Raw genomic sequence first — 15,569 nt, forward strand, 5'->3', positions numbered from 1 at the left:
CAGCAGCCTCCCGCTGGGTGGACGCCGCCACGGCTCAGCTTATGTGTAGATGTAATTGTGTACCTTAAACCGACCTGCTTGGTCTAGTATAGACCAGGCCCCAGAGACTCCAAGGTGCTCAGATATCTGATGCCCATTACCAGACTGAGTACCCGATACAGAGTGATGGCCATTTTGACTAATGGGAATGCTGAGTCAAAAATGAAAAGGCCTATTCGAGGTCCCAGACGCAGCGTCAGCCTCGAGCTTTATTCATCCTCCTGTCTGTGTGTGCGCGCACGGTGCCAAGCATTGTAGTATCTGTGCCTGAGGCTTCTAACTTCCATCTCTGTCCCTCCAATGCTTTTTCCCCAGTGCGGCTACCCAAGCCCTAAAGAAAACTCTCACTTACCCTTTCTTTCGCTGGATGGCAGTGCAAGTCACCGACGAGATGAATATGAGCACGAGCACGGCTACGATGGCACTTAAAACAATAGCAGCGAGCCGGATGTTTGGCTCTGGCTGGGAAGTATCAATGAGCATTTTCTCTGTAAACGCTAGCGATCCATTATTTGGCTCTGGAGTGACGCCCAGGAGTTTACACATCAGTGGATAAATGTGAATACTGTCAAAGGGCTCAGCTGAGTAATTCTGTTTGAAATCTGGGCCAAAGGCTCTGAATATTGTCTTCATGTCCATATCCTCATTATCAAACCCATGGTCTCCTTTGTTAATGTACAGTATTATCCTCTGAAAGAAAACAACAATCAATTAATCTTAGCTTCAGCTAGTCCCTTGCGTCTCCAAGCCTTGCGTCAGTCCTAGCTTTCCGTACAGCAGTCACTTAGTCCTACCTGAAGATGTGTCTGCGTCTGGGATGAAATACAGCTGCTGGGTAACAACACACAACAATGTGAACAAATTTAAGAGGTAGTGAAAGAAGAATGAGGCTAATGGCATATTAGGGTGCATTAGGAGGAGCATTGTCAGCAGATCTAGAGAAGTGATTATTCCCCTTTATTCGGCTCTGGTGAGGCCACATCTGGGGCTCGTCTACACTGGCCCCTTTTCCGAAAGGGGCATGCTAATTTCACAGGTCGTAATAGGGAAATCCGCGGGGGATTTAAATATCCCCCGCGGCATTTAAATAAAAATGTCCGCCGCTTTTTTCTGGCTTTTAGAAAAGCCGGAAAAGAGCGTCTACACTGGCCCCGATCCTCCGGAAAAAAGCCCTTTTCCAGAGGATCTCTTATTCTAAAAGCCAGAAAAAAGCGGCGGACATTTTTATTTAAATGCCGCGGGGGATATTTAAATCCCCCGCGGATTTCCCTATTACGACCTGTGAAATTAGCATGCCCCTTTCGGAAAAGGGGCCAATGTAGACGTAGCCCTGGAGTATTGTGTCCAGTTCTGGGCCCCCCACTATAGAATAGATGTGGATGCATTGGAGAGGGTCCAACGGAGGGCAACCAAAATGATTAGGGGGCTGGAGCACATGACCAATGAGGAGAGGCTCAGGAGTTTGGGTTTGTTTAGTCTGCAGAAGAGAAGAGTGAGGGGGGATTTGATAGCAGATAACTTTTCCTGAAGGAAAGTTCCAAAGAGGATGGAGAGAGGCTGTTCTCAGTAGTGACGAATGGCAGAACAAGGAGCAATGGTCTCAAGTTACAGTGTGGAAGGCCTAGGTTGGAGATTAGGGAAAAACTATTTCACTAGGAGGGGGGTGAAGCACTGGGATGAGTTACCTACGGAAGTGGTGGAATCTCCATCCCTAGAGATTTTTAAGTCTTGGCCTGACAAAGCCCTGGCTGGGTTGATTTAGTTTGGATTGGTCCTGCCTTGGGCAGGGGGCTGGACTTGATGACCTTCTGAGGTCTCTTCCAGCTCTATGATTCTATGAAAGAAAATACCCCATGCAGCTGAAAATAAGGCGACTGAGGGAGGCGGAAGACAATTCCAATAAGAAAAGTGTGAAGAACAGTCCTAGGTTCAAAAACATGCTTTGAAGTTTGCTAATTGATGCACTTGGTAGGCGTAACACCGACCTGTGACAATTCCAGCTCCTCTCTCTTAGATATTGAATTCCAGGTAGCACCCCCAAAGTATACCCAGTATTTTTGCTTGGTTAAAATATGCTGCCGAAATGTCAAACTCAGACAATGGTCAGAACACTCGACTCCCCTGTGGGTGGTGAGTAATGCACACCGTATCCTGCCTTGTGCTGGCTACCCAGATCATGTGCGAGTCAGCACTCTCCCTAAGCCTATGATATTACCTTCCATCTAGCTGCTGGCATGAGTAGACCTTTGGCATCCCCCCCCACCACACACTGGCTTGCATGGCTATGCTGGCACAGTGGGGAAAGTATAGGTAGCAACCTTCTGCAGGAGAAGCATCTGCACAGCTGGAGAGCTGGGAGGCAGATTGTGACCTTGAAAGTCCCAATCTCCTTTCTGAAGTGCTCCTGGAGCAGCACCAAGATGCTTTGCCTCCCGCTGGGGGCTCAAGGGGAAAGCCACAGACAAGCTCCCTGGTGTTAACAGTAGGAGGTTGTGATAATGTCATTGCCAAAAGTAACACGGGCTGTAAGCGTCATTCCAGCAAAGCTTTGCACTCTGCTACTGGCTTTCCCCTGATTCCCGAATCCATTTTCCCCACAGAAAGGGGGACTTAGGAAAGTCTTAGGAAGGGAAGGTTTGCATTGGTAAAATACCTGCAGTGATCCATCGCAGAAAATGGGGATTGCTCCAAAAATGTTACAGTGCAATTTACCAGAACTGTCTGATACAAAGATTTGCAATAGTCTAATCTAAATCTCCCTTCGGATTTAAATTCTAACCAGGAGTGGTCAGCAAGCGTTAGGAACTGCCTCACTGGCTGCTGAGCATCCCAGAATGTAGCTGTAGGCTCATTAGTTTGGCTCAGATGAAGCTGACGATACTTCCTGAGGACAAAACTGGAAGGTACCGTGTAGACCAGGGTTTCCCAACCTATGGGTCAGAACCCAAATATGGGTCACCATTACATTTCAAAAGGGTCACCTAGTTTCTCCCCAGGTGGCTCTGCCTCCTAACTCCCCCCATTTTGAATTGCCTTGGGTCACCAAGTCTTCCTGAATTGTCAAAATGGGTCCCCATCTGGAAAAGGTTGGGAACCGCTGGTGTAGACTATATAGAGCATTTGTCTACCACTTTTAGGACAAGCTCCGTAGCTTTTTGTCTCCCCCAAATCTGTCCTGTAACTGTCAGCCCAACAGGGGGAAATACCCATATAAATATGGGCAAATGGATATTTGTTGCATAGCAATATCCATGTGAGGAAAATAATAGTGGTTTTACCCAGGGATTACAGGAATCCCTATTTTGGCAATGAGGCAGAACTGCCACCTTAGTATGATTTTTAGAGTCCTGGAGGAGATATTCCATTCTTGCACTCTAAGGATTATTTTTCAATATCCAATGGAAACAAATTACCCACAATTCAGCCTCATTCTATAAATGGGTAAACCGAGGCACAGAGCCATCTCCCAGAGTCTCTCTCACAGCAAAAGAGAATAGGGATAAAAGAGAATAGTATCCGAGACACCAGACTTTCACTGCCTTTTTTCTCTTCTCGCTGGACAACCCCATCACATCTACTGTATCATTTGTGCTAGGTTTCTAAATCAAAAAAACTCCAACAGAGTAAAAACTGGTGTGTTTTTTTGTCTGGGGTAGTTGAAGTTTAGTTACAGTTTCCTTTCAGTTGCTCATAACTTTCTCAAACACACTTCATGCATGTCCGCCGTGGAAAGGAGAACTGGTGCATCCCCGAACACGCCGTCGCTAAAATTCACAGGTCCCCTTTCTCTTGAAAAAAAGCGAATGCTAGGCTGAAGCTTAAGAGGACATGAGGCAACGCCACAAGAACAGACAAAGTCAGTACGGCGTGGAGAGATAAGTGAACTACAGCAGAAGTTAGAAGGGGGAGGAAAGAGGAATAAATGCCAGAGGGGAAAGTCCATTAAATAAAATGGTTTCACTTAAGGTAGAGAGGCCCAGTGCTGGCTAGCAGATAGGTATCCACTTGCTGCCACTTCCCAAGGAAGCGAGCAAGAGGGTGAGGGAATAAGGAAGCAGGGTTTGAGGCACTCTCCGAAGAGCAACAGGGAACTCTCTGGAGGGACATCCACAAGAGACAGAGATGGTTCTGAGGCAGAGTTCTGTGCTGAATTAACAAAAATGGGCCTGTAGCTTGAACTGAGCAACATCGAAGCCACTGACAACTCTAAAGTGAAACCTTGTGGGGGGGGGGGGGGGGTGGGGGAGAGAGAAAAAGTTGCCTGTGAAAGTCTTTTGCTAGCCAGGGGCCCATTCCACAAGCACGTAGGCCCCTTGCTAAACAGACTATGAATAAAATTAACTGTGGTTTAAAATGGCTGAGTCTCCTCTTAAAAATGGTTTCCACAAGAACAATGAAGACTAAGTTTGGAAAGATGGGATGGTTAGTTTATAAAAGGAGCAGGCTAGGGACTATTTGGGACATCTGAGCATTAAGAAATCAGGTGAGTTCCTACTTAATATCTTCATTAGCACTAGAAAAACAGTATTAATGAAGCTGGGGGAGGCATGGTGGGCAGGAGATAATGCAGAAGGGATGTGAATAGACTAGACATTGGACACAGTAAATAACAATGAGATTCAAGTTAGAAACATGCAAATAAATACAGTTGGGGAAAGATAACCCCAAACACACATGCTGCATGAGGAGAACCTGGAAAGCAATAAAGCCCTTGGTATGACAGTGGGCTGTAGGTGAGATGAGTTTGGTGTGTAACATGGCAGTAAAATACAGTGATGGTTGTCACATTTAAGGGTTCCATATGCCATGCAGGGTGGGATGTGTGTGTGTGTGTGTGGGAGTTTCTCTCTGTACAGTTCTTGGGAAAGCCACATCTAAAATACTACTTTTGATTGTGGACCCCCTACAATCAAATGCTGAGAAACTGGAGGGGGTTCAGAGAAGGGCTGTGTGAGCATGGAGCTGGAGGATCACAAAGGAAGGAACACAAGAAGTAAATGTTGTATAGGGTAAGCGACAGGATTGTTGGTGGGGACATGGTTGGCATGCGGAAATACAAAGAGAGAGAACTGGTTTAGGATGTGCAAATAAGTAGAGAGGGTGACCAGAGAATAGAATGTAAAATCAGAACAGTGGTGGGGAGTAAGAGGCACCTATATAAGACAAAGTCCCAAACATTGGGATTCTACCTATAACATCAAAACACCTGGTCACAAGAAGTCAGAAGTAATAGGGTGAAACTGACATTGAACTTCTGACAGTGAAATGTTAGGTTGTAGAATAGGATTCCTAGCAAAGTTGTCCCATCACTTGGACAATTTCAAACCAAGCTGGAATAGAGGACTAGGTCTTTTTACGGTCAACTTCTTAAATTCCATGTTTGGTATAAGGACTAGAACCTCCACTGAGGTCAAGGCAGCTCTTTCAGTTTGCATCACAGAGGCCAGAACTCGGAAAGATCAGCCTCATGGGAATATTCTCCCACTCCACTCAGCCCAGGAGTGAAGGTGTCGGCCTTGGGAAATGGATGAGCTCAGCCAAGCTGTGCATATGTAGCATTTGCTCTTCCGAAGAACGTTCATGATACATTTTCAGCTGTTCTGAACTCAGCTATCAGTAACTGAGCCTCCTTTAACAGCTGTCTCATTTAAATACATTAAAAAGTCATAGAGCTATCGTAATGCATGTGCACCTCTGCATTTAAAAAACCTCAACTTTCAGTCTGCTCCACTGATCTTCAAAACTGCTTTACTTTTTAAGATTCAGTGAGAGCTACTATGCCGTCAGGTTTGCAGCTGGTGGATCCAGTTTTTCTGGAGTTGCTTGATCACAAAAATTGTAACTTATTCATAGGTGCATAAATCAAATCTAGCTCACCCAATGCCTCTCAAATGCTTCAGACAATTGCAAATTTGGACTATGACCAAGACAGATACGTTTCTGCATAAAATAGATTTAAGAAAATAATACAGTGAAGCAATGGAGGTATGCATGATGAAAGTCTTAATTGATTTGCACTCTCAATCTGAGGCTTACGCAAAATGGGTCTTTTTTAAAGTAAGAACAACTAACTGACAAGTTGCAGAAGCCTGGCAATTCATCTGAAGCCAGATGGTGATGCAATTGGAATTTTAGTTGGTGGGAGTTTTGTCTGAGTGCGGATGAAGTCTTTGGCTCACAACAAGCGCAGTACTGAAGAGATGATATCATGGGTGAAGATACTGTTTCTCTTCCCGAAAAGAATAATAGTTTAAAAACAAGCAATCCCCAAGTGCATGACAGTGGGATGAGAGAAAAACAAAATGCTAGAGAGTGTATGGGCATGTCTACACTACAGCATTATTTTGAAATATCTAATTTCGAAATAGTTAATACGAAATAGCTTATTTCAAAATAACCTGTCTACACACGAAACGCATTTCGAAATAGTGTTTTTCTGTTTCGAAATAGCGCATTCACAGTGAGTGGACGTTGAACCGCATTTAAGGCTGTTTGGAACCAGTTCCGGCAGGGCATCAGGTCAGAAGTTGCCTTGTGGCCAGGGCGGCCAGCAGGGCACCCTGGGAAGGGCTGGAGGCCCCCTATTTCGAAATAAGCATCTACACAGCGCTTATTTCGAAATAGCAATTTTGAAATTGGCACTATTCCTTGTGGAATGAGGTTTATCAATTTCGAAATAAGCCCTCCGCTATTTCGAGTTAATTTCGAAATAACGGAATGGCTGTGTAGACGCTAGGATAGTTATTTCAAAATAATGGCTGTTATTTCGAAATAACTTTGCTGTGTAGACATACCCTACGTGACTGAGTTCTGTAAAGGATCATGTCCATTTGCTGTCTACATAATTAATTGTGTAAACTTCCCCAGGAAACGAATCTGCTGTGAAAAATCTATCAATTGCTTTGTGTCGTTAAACTGACAAACTTACAGGTGAACAGTGTCTCACCAGAATCCTTACACCTGCCCGTATTTTGAGATTCAGCTTACTTACTCTTTCAGATGTACTATGTGAGGCATGGCATTCAGATGCCATAGCATATTAAAATGAAGATGGAAAGATGTACTGAACATATCACTCGTACTGGCCTTCACAGATTAAGATGCTGGCTCAATATAAAGTTTACTGGAACTCATTTAGGGCTCAAATCAATATTGGGACCTTAGGATTTTTTCTTAACCCTTCAGTCTCCCTTTTCGCTCTGTTTCTCCAAGGCTGTGTCTAGACTGCAGGCTTCTTTCGAAAGATGCTCTTTCGAAAGCATCTTTCGAAAGAGCATCTTTCGAAAGATCGCATCTAGACAGCAGGCGGATCTTTCGATAGAGGAAATCCGCTTTTTCGAAAGAGAGCAAGTGAGTCTGGATGCTCTCTTTCGAAGACGGCCTCTTTACATTGAAGAACGCCTTCCTTCGAAAGAGGAACTTTCGAAGGAAGGCGTTCTTCCTCGTGAAACGAGGTTTACCGCCATCGAAAGAAAAGCCGCGTTCTTTCGAAATAATTTGACGCAGGGGAAGTCTGGACGCAGGGGAAGTTTTTTCGGGAAAAGGCTACTTTTCCCGAAAAACCCTGAGTCTGGACACGGCCCAAGTGAACATCTCAAAAAGAGCTGGCATTTAAAATCCACCCCCCCCCCATGACTTAATTGTCCATAAGGTTCTATTTGTCGGAGGTCATAAGGCAAACACATTTTACCAAATTCCAAATCAGAGCCCTCAAAGACTAAGTAAAATGTGTGGGGTCCATGTGGCTTCATGGCAAACCTCGCGTGACTCACTTTGTGTGATCATTGTTTTGTGGGACCATGAGATCATGTAATCTGATCGGTATAGCACAGACTGGGTAACTGATCTCAGTTGTTCTTGTACTGACCCCAGTTTCCTGTGTGTGACTGAATTAGGGGTGGGGAACCTCCAGCAGGGGGACTGGATGCGACCCCCTGAGGCCCCCATGTTGGGGAGCCTGTGCTGGTGTTCCTGCCCCCCTGCGACCCACCCACAGGGCTAGAGTGCACAAAGTCCACTAGTCAGGGCCCCCAGACTGTGGCGTGCAAGGAGAATGTGAGGAGGGTCTTTTTCCTTCTCAGTCAGAGGCTTCTCACTTGTGTGCGGCCCCCGATAGATTTGTCTGTGGGCCGGCGGCCCCCGGCCCAGAAAAAGTTCCCCATCTCTGGACTAATTCATGTCTTCCACAAAGGTCCCCAGTTTTGACTGGAAGACATCCAATGATGGAGACTCCATTTCATCCCTTGGTAGCAATGAAAATATTGTGAAAGTGGAATTGCTATTTTCCTGTAATTAATAGAGGAGAAAATAGCATGCACACGTTTATTGATAGAGGAGTTGCTCTAAGAACCGCAGTCATGGACCAGTACCCCATCACACTAAGCACTGCGTAAACATCAGATTAACAAAAAGAAGTCCCTGCCCCAAGAGGCTACAATCGGTACCCTGGATTTAATACATCCTCATTACAGTTTGGACCTCCCTGGTCTGGCGCCCTTGGGACCGGAGCTGTCCCAGATCAGGGAGTTTGCTGGACCAGGGGAGGTCAGTTCTCCACTTCTGACTGCTCCGTTCTTGGGCTCCTCTCCCTGGGTATGTCTACACTACCCTCCTAGTTCGAACTAGGAGGGTAATGTAGGCATACCGCACTTGCAAATGAAGCCCGGGATTTGAATTTGCCGGGCTTCATTTGCATAAGCCGGGAGCTGCCATTTTTAAAACCCCGCTGGTTCGAACCCCGTGCAGCGCGGCTACACGGGGCTCGAACTAGGTAGTTCGGACGAGGTGTACCGGTAGTTCGGAATAGGAAGCCTAGTCCGAACTACCTAGTTCGAGCCCTGTGCTGCACGGGGTTCGAACCAGCGGGGTTTTAAAAATGGCGGCTCCCCGCTTATGCAAATGAAGCCCAGGAAATTCAAATCCCGGGCTTCATTTGCAAGTGCGGTATGCCTACATTACCCTCCTAGTTCGAACTAGGAGGGTAGTGTAGACATACCCCTGGGGTGCCCTGCCTCCCAGTCCTGCTGCTGCACGGTGTTTCCCGGGATTACTGGCTGGGGCTCTCCAGCACCGCTGGCCCTGCTGCTGCCGGGGGTTCCCCAGCCTGGGCCACCTGGCCATCCCGCCCTACTGCTGGGGTCACCCTGCTGACGCTGGGGATTCTGCGGGTTCCCTAGCCAGGGCTTCCCGCCTCCGCCAGCCCCGCTTCAGCTGGGGGTCCCCTGAGGAGGCTACCTGGTCACCCCGACCCTGCTGCCACCGGGAGTTTGCCAGGATTCCTGGCTGGGGCCACCGGGCTGCAGGTAGCTGGGCTGCATCCAGGGGTTCCCCAGCCGGGGCTCCCCCACCATGTGGCCTCGCTAATGCTGGGGGTTCCCCGGGCAGGGCAAGATGCTACCTGGCCCAGCCAGGACTCCCCAGCACCTGCGTTGCTCTGGGGCTCTTTTGTCCAGCAACATCTGTGGCCCTGCTTTACCATGGATGTTGTCGGACCAGAGAGACTTGGATTTGGGAGTTTCAACCTGTACCAGCACTAGAAACATTTTTTTTTTATGGAGCAAATCCAACCCCAATTACAGCTGATGAGCAACACTGTAAGGCGACTAGTCTGTGCAGTCTTCTAAAGGTTACTCTGTGACTGCCAAGAAACGTGACTGTGGCTTTAGATTCAATAATGAACTCACCGAATTAACACTGTAACCAAGGTCGCCATAAACAAGGATCGGTAAAACTCGTTCGTGTTTTGCATAGTGGAAATGTTCAGGAAACTCTTCTTTTTTATACACTTTTAGATGAGGATGAGCATTCTTCAGTGCCTGGTAAATTTCCTCCTGTTTTCCTGCCTTGGGGGATATCATCCCAAAGCCCCCATAGTCCAGTATGTCAAACTTGGTCAAGTTTCTGAATTTGATGTAGTTGGACAATAATATCTCCTGTACTGCAGGCTTCTTTTTTACTGTGGTCATTCCATGATCGGAAGTAATGATGACATTCAACTTCTCCTTCAAGCTGTGTTTCTCAATAGCTTCCACAAGGTAGCCAATGGTCCTATCAATCTGTTGAATAATAAGCTTTCTGTCTTCTGTTTCAGGACCCTTTTTGTGCCCTACCTGGTCAGGTTCTCCATAGTAAAGGGTGACAAAATCAAAGTTCTCTTTGGTAAACCAGCTCATAACCATGTCAATGTTCTCTCTCCACTCGGTCTCATTGCTGTCAGGGTGATCAAACGACTCTACGAGAGTTCTGTGGACCGGCTGCCCCTTGTAAGTTGCACCACCGCCAGGATAATGGAATGAGGCTGTTTTTTTCCCCTGAAAAATTGAATAAATGGAAGGTGATATTTGTACTGTGTTAATAACAGGGCAAAATCTATAATGTCAATTACTTCTGACAGCTGTGTACTATACAAGTGTATTAAACAGATTTCAGAACATGAGAGCTAAATGTACTGTATGATCGGAATATAAAACTCAAGAAAAATGCAAATGAACATAGCTCTTACGACTAATACAAAGTGTAGCTCTTTAAAAATAACTGCACATAATTTGATGACATGTGGAAAAAGCTTGCAGTCTTATCTTAGTTCTTCAGGGATGGGTAGACTGGATGTACATATCCACTTTTACCCCTTCTTCCGCTCCAGTTGTTTCCCCAACTCCCTCCTCCTCTCCCCCTAAAAAAATCACTGCTATACATATTATTGACATGTTAGTGGTAGACTCAGAACAAACAGGTCAAGTTATGAATAAATATGGAAAACAAATTATCTTCTACCAGACTCCCTCTATTCAGTTACCCCCATTCAAAAAAGGATTGAAGTCCTCTGGCGGTGAATCACGAAAGAAGCTGCAATGAGGAAGATTTCAGGCTGTACATCTGGAACTGATTGATTGATTCCACAGTCAACCTGTGGAACTCCTTGCCAGAGGATGTTGTGAAGACCAGGACTTTAACTAGGTTCAAAAAATAACTAGATAAATTTGTGGAGGAGAAGCCCATCAATACTTATTAGCCAAGATGGGTAGGAATGGTGTCCCTAGCCTCTGTTTGTCAGAGGCTGGAAATGGTGACAGGAGAAGGATCATGTGATGATTCCTTGTTCTGTTCACTCCCTCTGCGCATCTGGCATTGGCCACTGTTGGAAGACAGGACACTGGGCTAGATGGACCTTTGGTCTGACCCTGTATGGCTATTCTTATGTAAAAATTGCATGAAATACATCTTTAATGAATTATGTGCACTTCTGGATGGTAGAATATTAGTGTGTGCAATTCAAAGAAACTAGAAATATTGAAGAACAAAACAAGGAGGAAGCGAGAATTTGGTTTGGGTTGTGTGGGAACATTGACATAGGCAAAGGGAGACTGGGAGTTGAGAATTATAATTAGGAAAAGGCTTGAACTGCTAACTTGAGATCTGAATCCAGATCCAACTCACGTGAGGTTCAGAGAGACTTGCATCTTTGTTTGCTCTTTTATAATGATAAACTAGAGTCACACCGTTGCTTCCAGAAATGCCAAGTCCAAATACTGAACATTCATGAATCAGGGTCCCAACATCATGGGACTAAGTAATACAAATAAGTGATGTTGGGATGTTTTAAGTTGTCGTCTTGCTCTGAAGTGATTGGTGTTCATGTTTTCCAGCTTTCCTCTGCCACCTTGAGGGCCAGAAATGGAATCCTTAATGAAAGCAGGGACCATCATGAAATAACATGACACCAGGATCTGGGGCTTTAGGAAATATGGGTATGTCTACACTGCCACCCTAGTTTGAACTACCGTTATTCCTCATTGCAGGAGGAGTAACGGTAGTTCAAATTAGGAGCTTTAATTCGAACTACCTAGTCCGTGCCGCGTGTAGCCGTGGGCCAGGAGTTCGAACTACGGGGCATTTAAAAATGGCGGTGCCCGGGAACATGCAAATAGAGCCTGGGATATTTAAATCCCGGGCTTCATTTGCAAGTTCGAATGCCTACATTAGCCACCCTAGTTCGAACTAGGGTGGCAGTGTAGACATACCCTACATAGAATAATATGAAAGAAATGATAAAATCATGAGAATTGGTGCTGTGGAGATGAATATGGAACATGGCACAGCTGCAATCATATTACATAATGCTGCATTTCTCAAACTGTGGGTCCCAGCCCTCCGGGGGGCCGTGAGCAACTTAGAGGAGGGTCGCAGTATGACAAAGTTTGAGAACCCCTGACATAATGTATAAACTTAAACAACACATAGTTCTGCAGCACCTTAGAGCAGGGGTGGGCAATAATTTTTGACAGGGAGCCACTGCAAGATTTTGGCAAGTGATCGAGGGCCACACTCTTCCACTCCTCGCCGCTTTTGCAGATTCAGACTTACACGGCTACCCCTCTGATTCTTGACTCTTCCGTGATATTAACGGAGGAGATGCGGGGTCTGGGATGGAGGTGGGTGCAGGAGGGAGTGTGGGGTAAGGGACTGGGGTGCAGGAAGGGAACTGGAGTCTGGGAGAGAGTTTGGGTGAAGGAGGCGGTTGTGACCTAAGGCAGGGGACTGGAATGCAGAGGTTTGGGATGTGACCTAGGGAAGGAGGGGATTGTGATCTGGGGCAGGAGATTGGGGTGCCAGATCTGGGCAGGGGTATGGGTGTAAAAGGGGCACAGAGGGTTTGGGTATGTTGAATGTGAGGGGAGGTAGAGGGTTGGGGCGGGAAAGGGCTGCAGTGCCAGAAGCAGGCTGTGGCCAAGAGACTTACTTGCCAGCTGCCAAAATAGCTTGCCTTCCTGCAGAGCTTAAAATGTTTCCTAGCCAGCCAGCCAGCCAGCCTGCCTGCCTGCTTGCCTGGCCATGTGCTTCATTGAATAACTGAGCCCAGGAGAGGGGGTGGTTCTTCTTGGCTGTCTGTTATTCCAATAAGCAGCTCCCATTGGCTGCTTTCTGGTCAGGAACTGGCCAATAGGATTGTGCTAGGGACAGGGCGGCTTCTGAAACTTTCCCCCTCCCCTCCAATTTTAAAATAGAAATGGAGCCCTGCAGCTGCATTTCTGCCCAGTGCGCGGGACTGTGGGGCAAGCAGGGGAGCCTGGCTGGGGCTTCCCGCTGCCTCCGCGGGCCGGATCCGGTGGCTTGATAAAGAGAAGAGATGAGGAGGGAAGGAGAAGGAAAATAATAGAAAATATATTGTCAATTAAAGTGTCCGTGCTAAATGAGGCTAATAGAGTGGGCTATAAGTACCCCACATATTGTATATTCTTCCTTTGCCCTCCTGCAGCCCGAGGGCATAGAGCGGCCAACTTCTCAGCCACTGTGGTCGTGTGCTAATCTGTTCAGGTTTGAGTGTGATGTTGATGGATTTGGCTTCTCTCTCTCTTGTTCTTCATGATACTTTTCTAGGTTTTTCCCTTTTCTCTTTCCAAGTGGTGTCTGTATTATGACTCACCATGGAAGCCATGTTGGGGCATTCTCAGAACCTGTCCTAAATGCGGCCTCTGTGATCAGGGTGCTGACAGCCTCCGGAGCCCCTGGGCAAGATGGGAAGGGGCTGGCCCTCTGCTCCCAGAAGGGGCGGGGCCTTGCATGGAACGGGAGGGGCTGCCTCCCCAGCCATTAAAGCTGCTCCAGGGGCCATTTAAAAGGCTGGGGCTCCAGCTGTCACAATTGGGAGCCCTGGGCCCGCTTGAATTTCTAAGCCCCAGGGCAACTGCCCTTTTTCACCCCTCCCTCTTGGTGGATCTGTCTGTAATCCTCTTACTGTATTGCAGGGGTGTCCAAACTTTTTTCAAAGAGGGCCAGATTTGATGAAGTGAACATGCGTGAGGGCCGACCATTTTGCCTGACATTCTTTGAACCATTAAAATTAAATGCAAATTAACTATTTTATGCAAAGTTTATTGCAAACAGCATACTTTTCATTTCGTCACATGGATGACAAATCTAAACAGGTGTTAAATCACTCTGCCTTTCATATCTGAAGGCCAGATGAAAAAAAAATCCAAGAAGCTGAAATATATGTCAGGAACATTGTAAAGTACATTACATATTATTGGTAATAAAGGTTGTCTGTCAACTTTTAAGTTAAAAAAATATGAACAGGAACATAACACCAAGTATACATGTTGTGTCCAAATATATTTATAACTGATTTATACCAACTGACATTAACTGAGATTTTACAATGTATTCATCTCAATACATATGGATTCGTTGGGGGCCATAAAAGATAGATATTGCCAAATTACCTGTGGGGCCATATTAAACCGGAACACGGGCCGCAACTGGCCCGCGGGCCGGACTTTGGACATGCCTGCTGTATTGGATGCTTTCGATGGGTAAGATCCCCTCATTCCAAAGTGCATGCCTGGGGAAGATGTTCAGAATCCCCCAGGAAGAGTTTCTTGCAACAAAAGAAGTCCTAACCAATCTCAGAGCAAACCAATCTCGGTTGTTCATTTCCATCACTCTGTTCCATAAAGGAGGACAAAGATGGTGCCAGCATTAAAAATTTGAATTTTCGTGACAATGATGATTTTCCCAGCTCTTTAAAGTTTATTGGATGGCACCCTGGATTATTTCTAGTGATGCTCTTGGTGGGTATTCTGTTATAGACATGTAAGAAGATGCATTTTCCCACACTGTAGGCACTTGCAATATCAATGGGCCGAATACAGACAAAGGAATAATGAAGAAGGAAGCACAAACAAGCAAAGGATTTGTATGGGACATTTGGCTATTGTCTGGTTAGCTCCAGGGTAACTGGATTTCTTTTTTAAGTTTAAATTCAAGTGGGAGATTAATTTACAGGATGCAAATTGAGGCCAGCCTGGGAGCAAGGGTGGATTCTGAGAGGTGAAGGTACTTTGCATAACATGGTGTTTCCTTATCTCCAGTAAAAGCGGTTCCTTCACTTGAGAGGTGTGACGTCTAATTTGAATAGATGCATTCTACACAGGCTCCAAAATGCCCAGATTTAGACCTCAATTCATTCCACTGAAATCAGTGGCAGGAGAGCCATTGACTTCAATGAGGGGAGATCAGGAGCAGAGTCCACAAGGATGTGCACTAGAGGGCTTAGTGGAAGAAGTGGGTGTAAAGGAAGGATTGGAAGCGGCGAGAAACCTGGCATATGGGAAGTGGCAGGATGGGGAAAGGAGCCAACCTCTTGTGCCAGGATCTGTGCATTATCAGCCTTTCATTTATTATCCATTGGGCTATTGTCCAAATACGCTGGAGGCCTCGCCGCTATTAGGGTACCAGTCACTGATGGGCTTTGTGAGCATTAGCGTGAGTTTCAGCACTTTAAAAATGCTTTCCAGAGCTTAACTAATTAATCGCACAAGTAGTCGATCAATAGAGTATTATCTCCGATTTACACACCCAGGCAGAGAAGTGAAATGTCAAGATCATGACCAAGAAATAGGATTAAAATGCAAGTGAGTCTCTTGCCCTTCAGTTCATCCAACTCCACTGGCCCATGTGGCCTCTTAAGCAAGTGTGGCCTTTCAGCGTGTGTTGTGTGCTGAGTAATAATGGCATGAAAGGGCTCCATA

The 15,569-nt window shown here is 46.1% G+C and overlaps 1 protein-coding gene across 1 annotated transcript in view; it reads right to left on the reverse strand.

Annotated features, from left to right (window-relative positions):
- Positions 1-387: 387 nt before the first annotated feature.
- Positions 388-15,569, reverse strand: part of LOC102447344 (ectonucleotide pyrophosphatase/phosphodiesterase family member 7-like) — a 42,038-nt gene continuing 26,856 nt past the window's right edge. The window contains exons 3-5 of the mRNA XM_089782254.1: positions 11,476-11,604; positions 9,723-10,349; positions 388-729 (exon numbers count right to left, since the gene is read on the reverse strand). Of these exons, the coding sequence (XP_089638380.1) occupies positions 388-729; positions 9,723-10,349; positions 11,476-11,604 (1,098 nt within the window). The remainder of the gene's footprint in view (positions 730-9,722; positions 10,350-11,475; positions 11,605-15,569) is intronic.

This window comes from Pelodiscus sinensis, chromosome 15 (genome assembly GCF_052426305.1).
Source record: "Pelodiscus sinensis isolate ZL-2025 chromosome 15, ASM5242630v1, whole genome shotgun sequence".
Classification (NCBI taxonomy): domain Eukaryota; kingdom Metazoa; phylum Chordata; order Testudines; family Trionychidae; genus Pelodiscus; species Pelodiscus sinensis.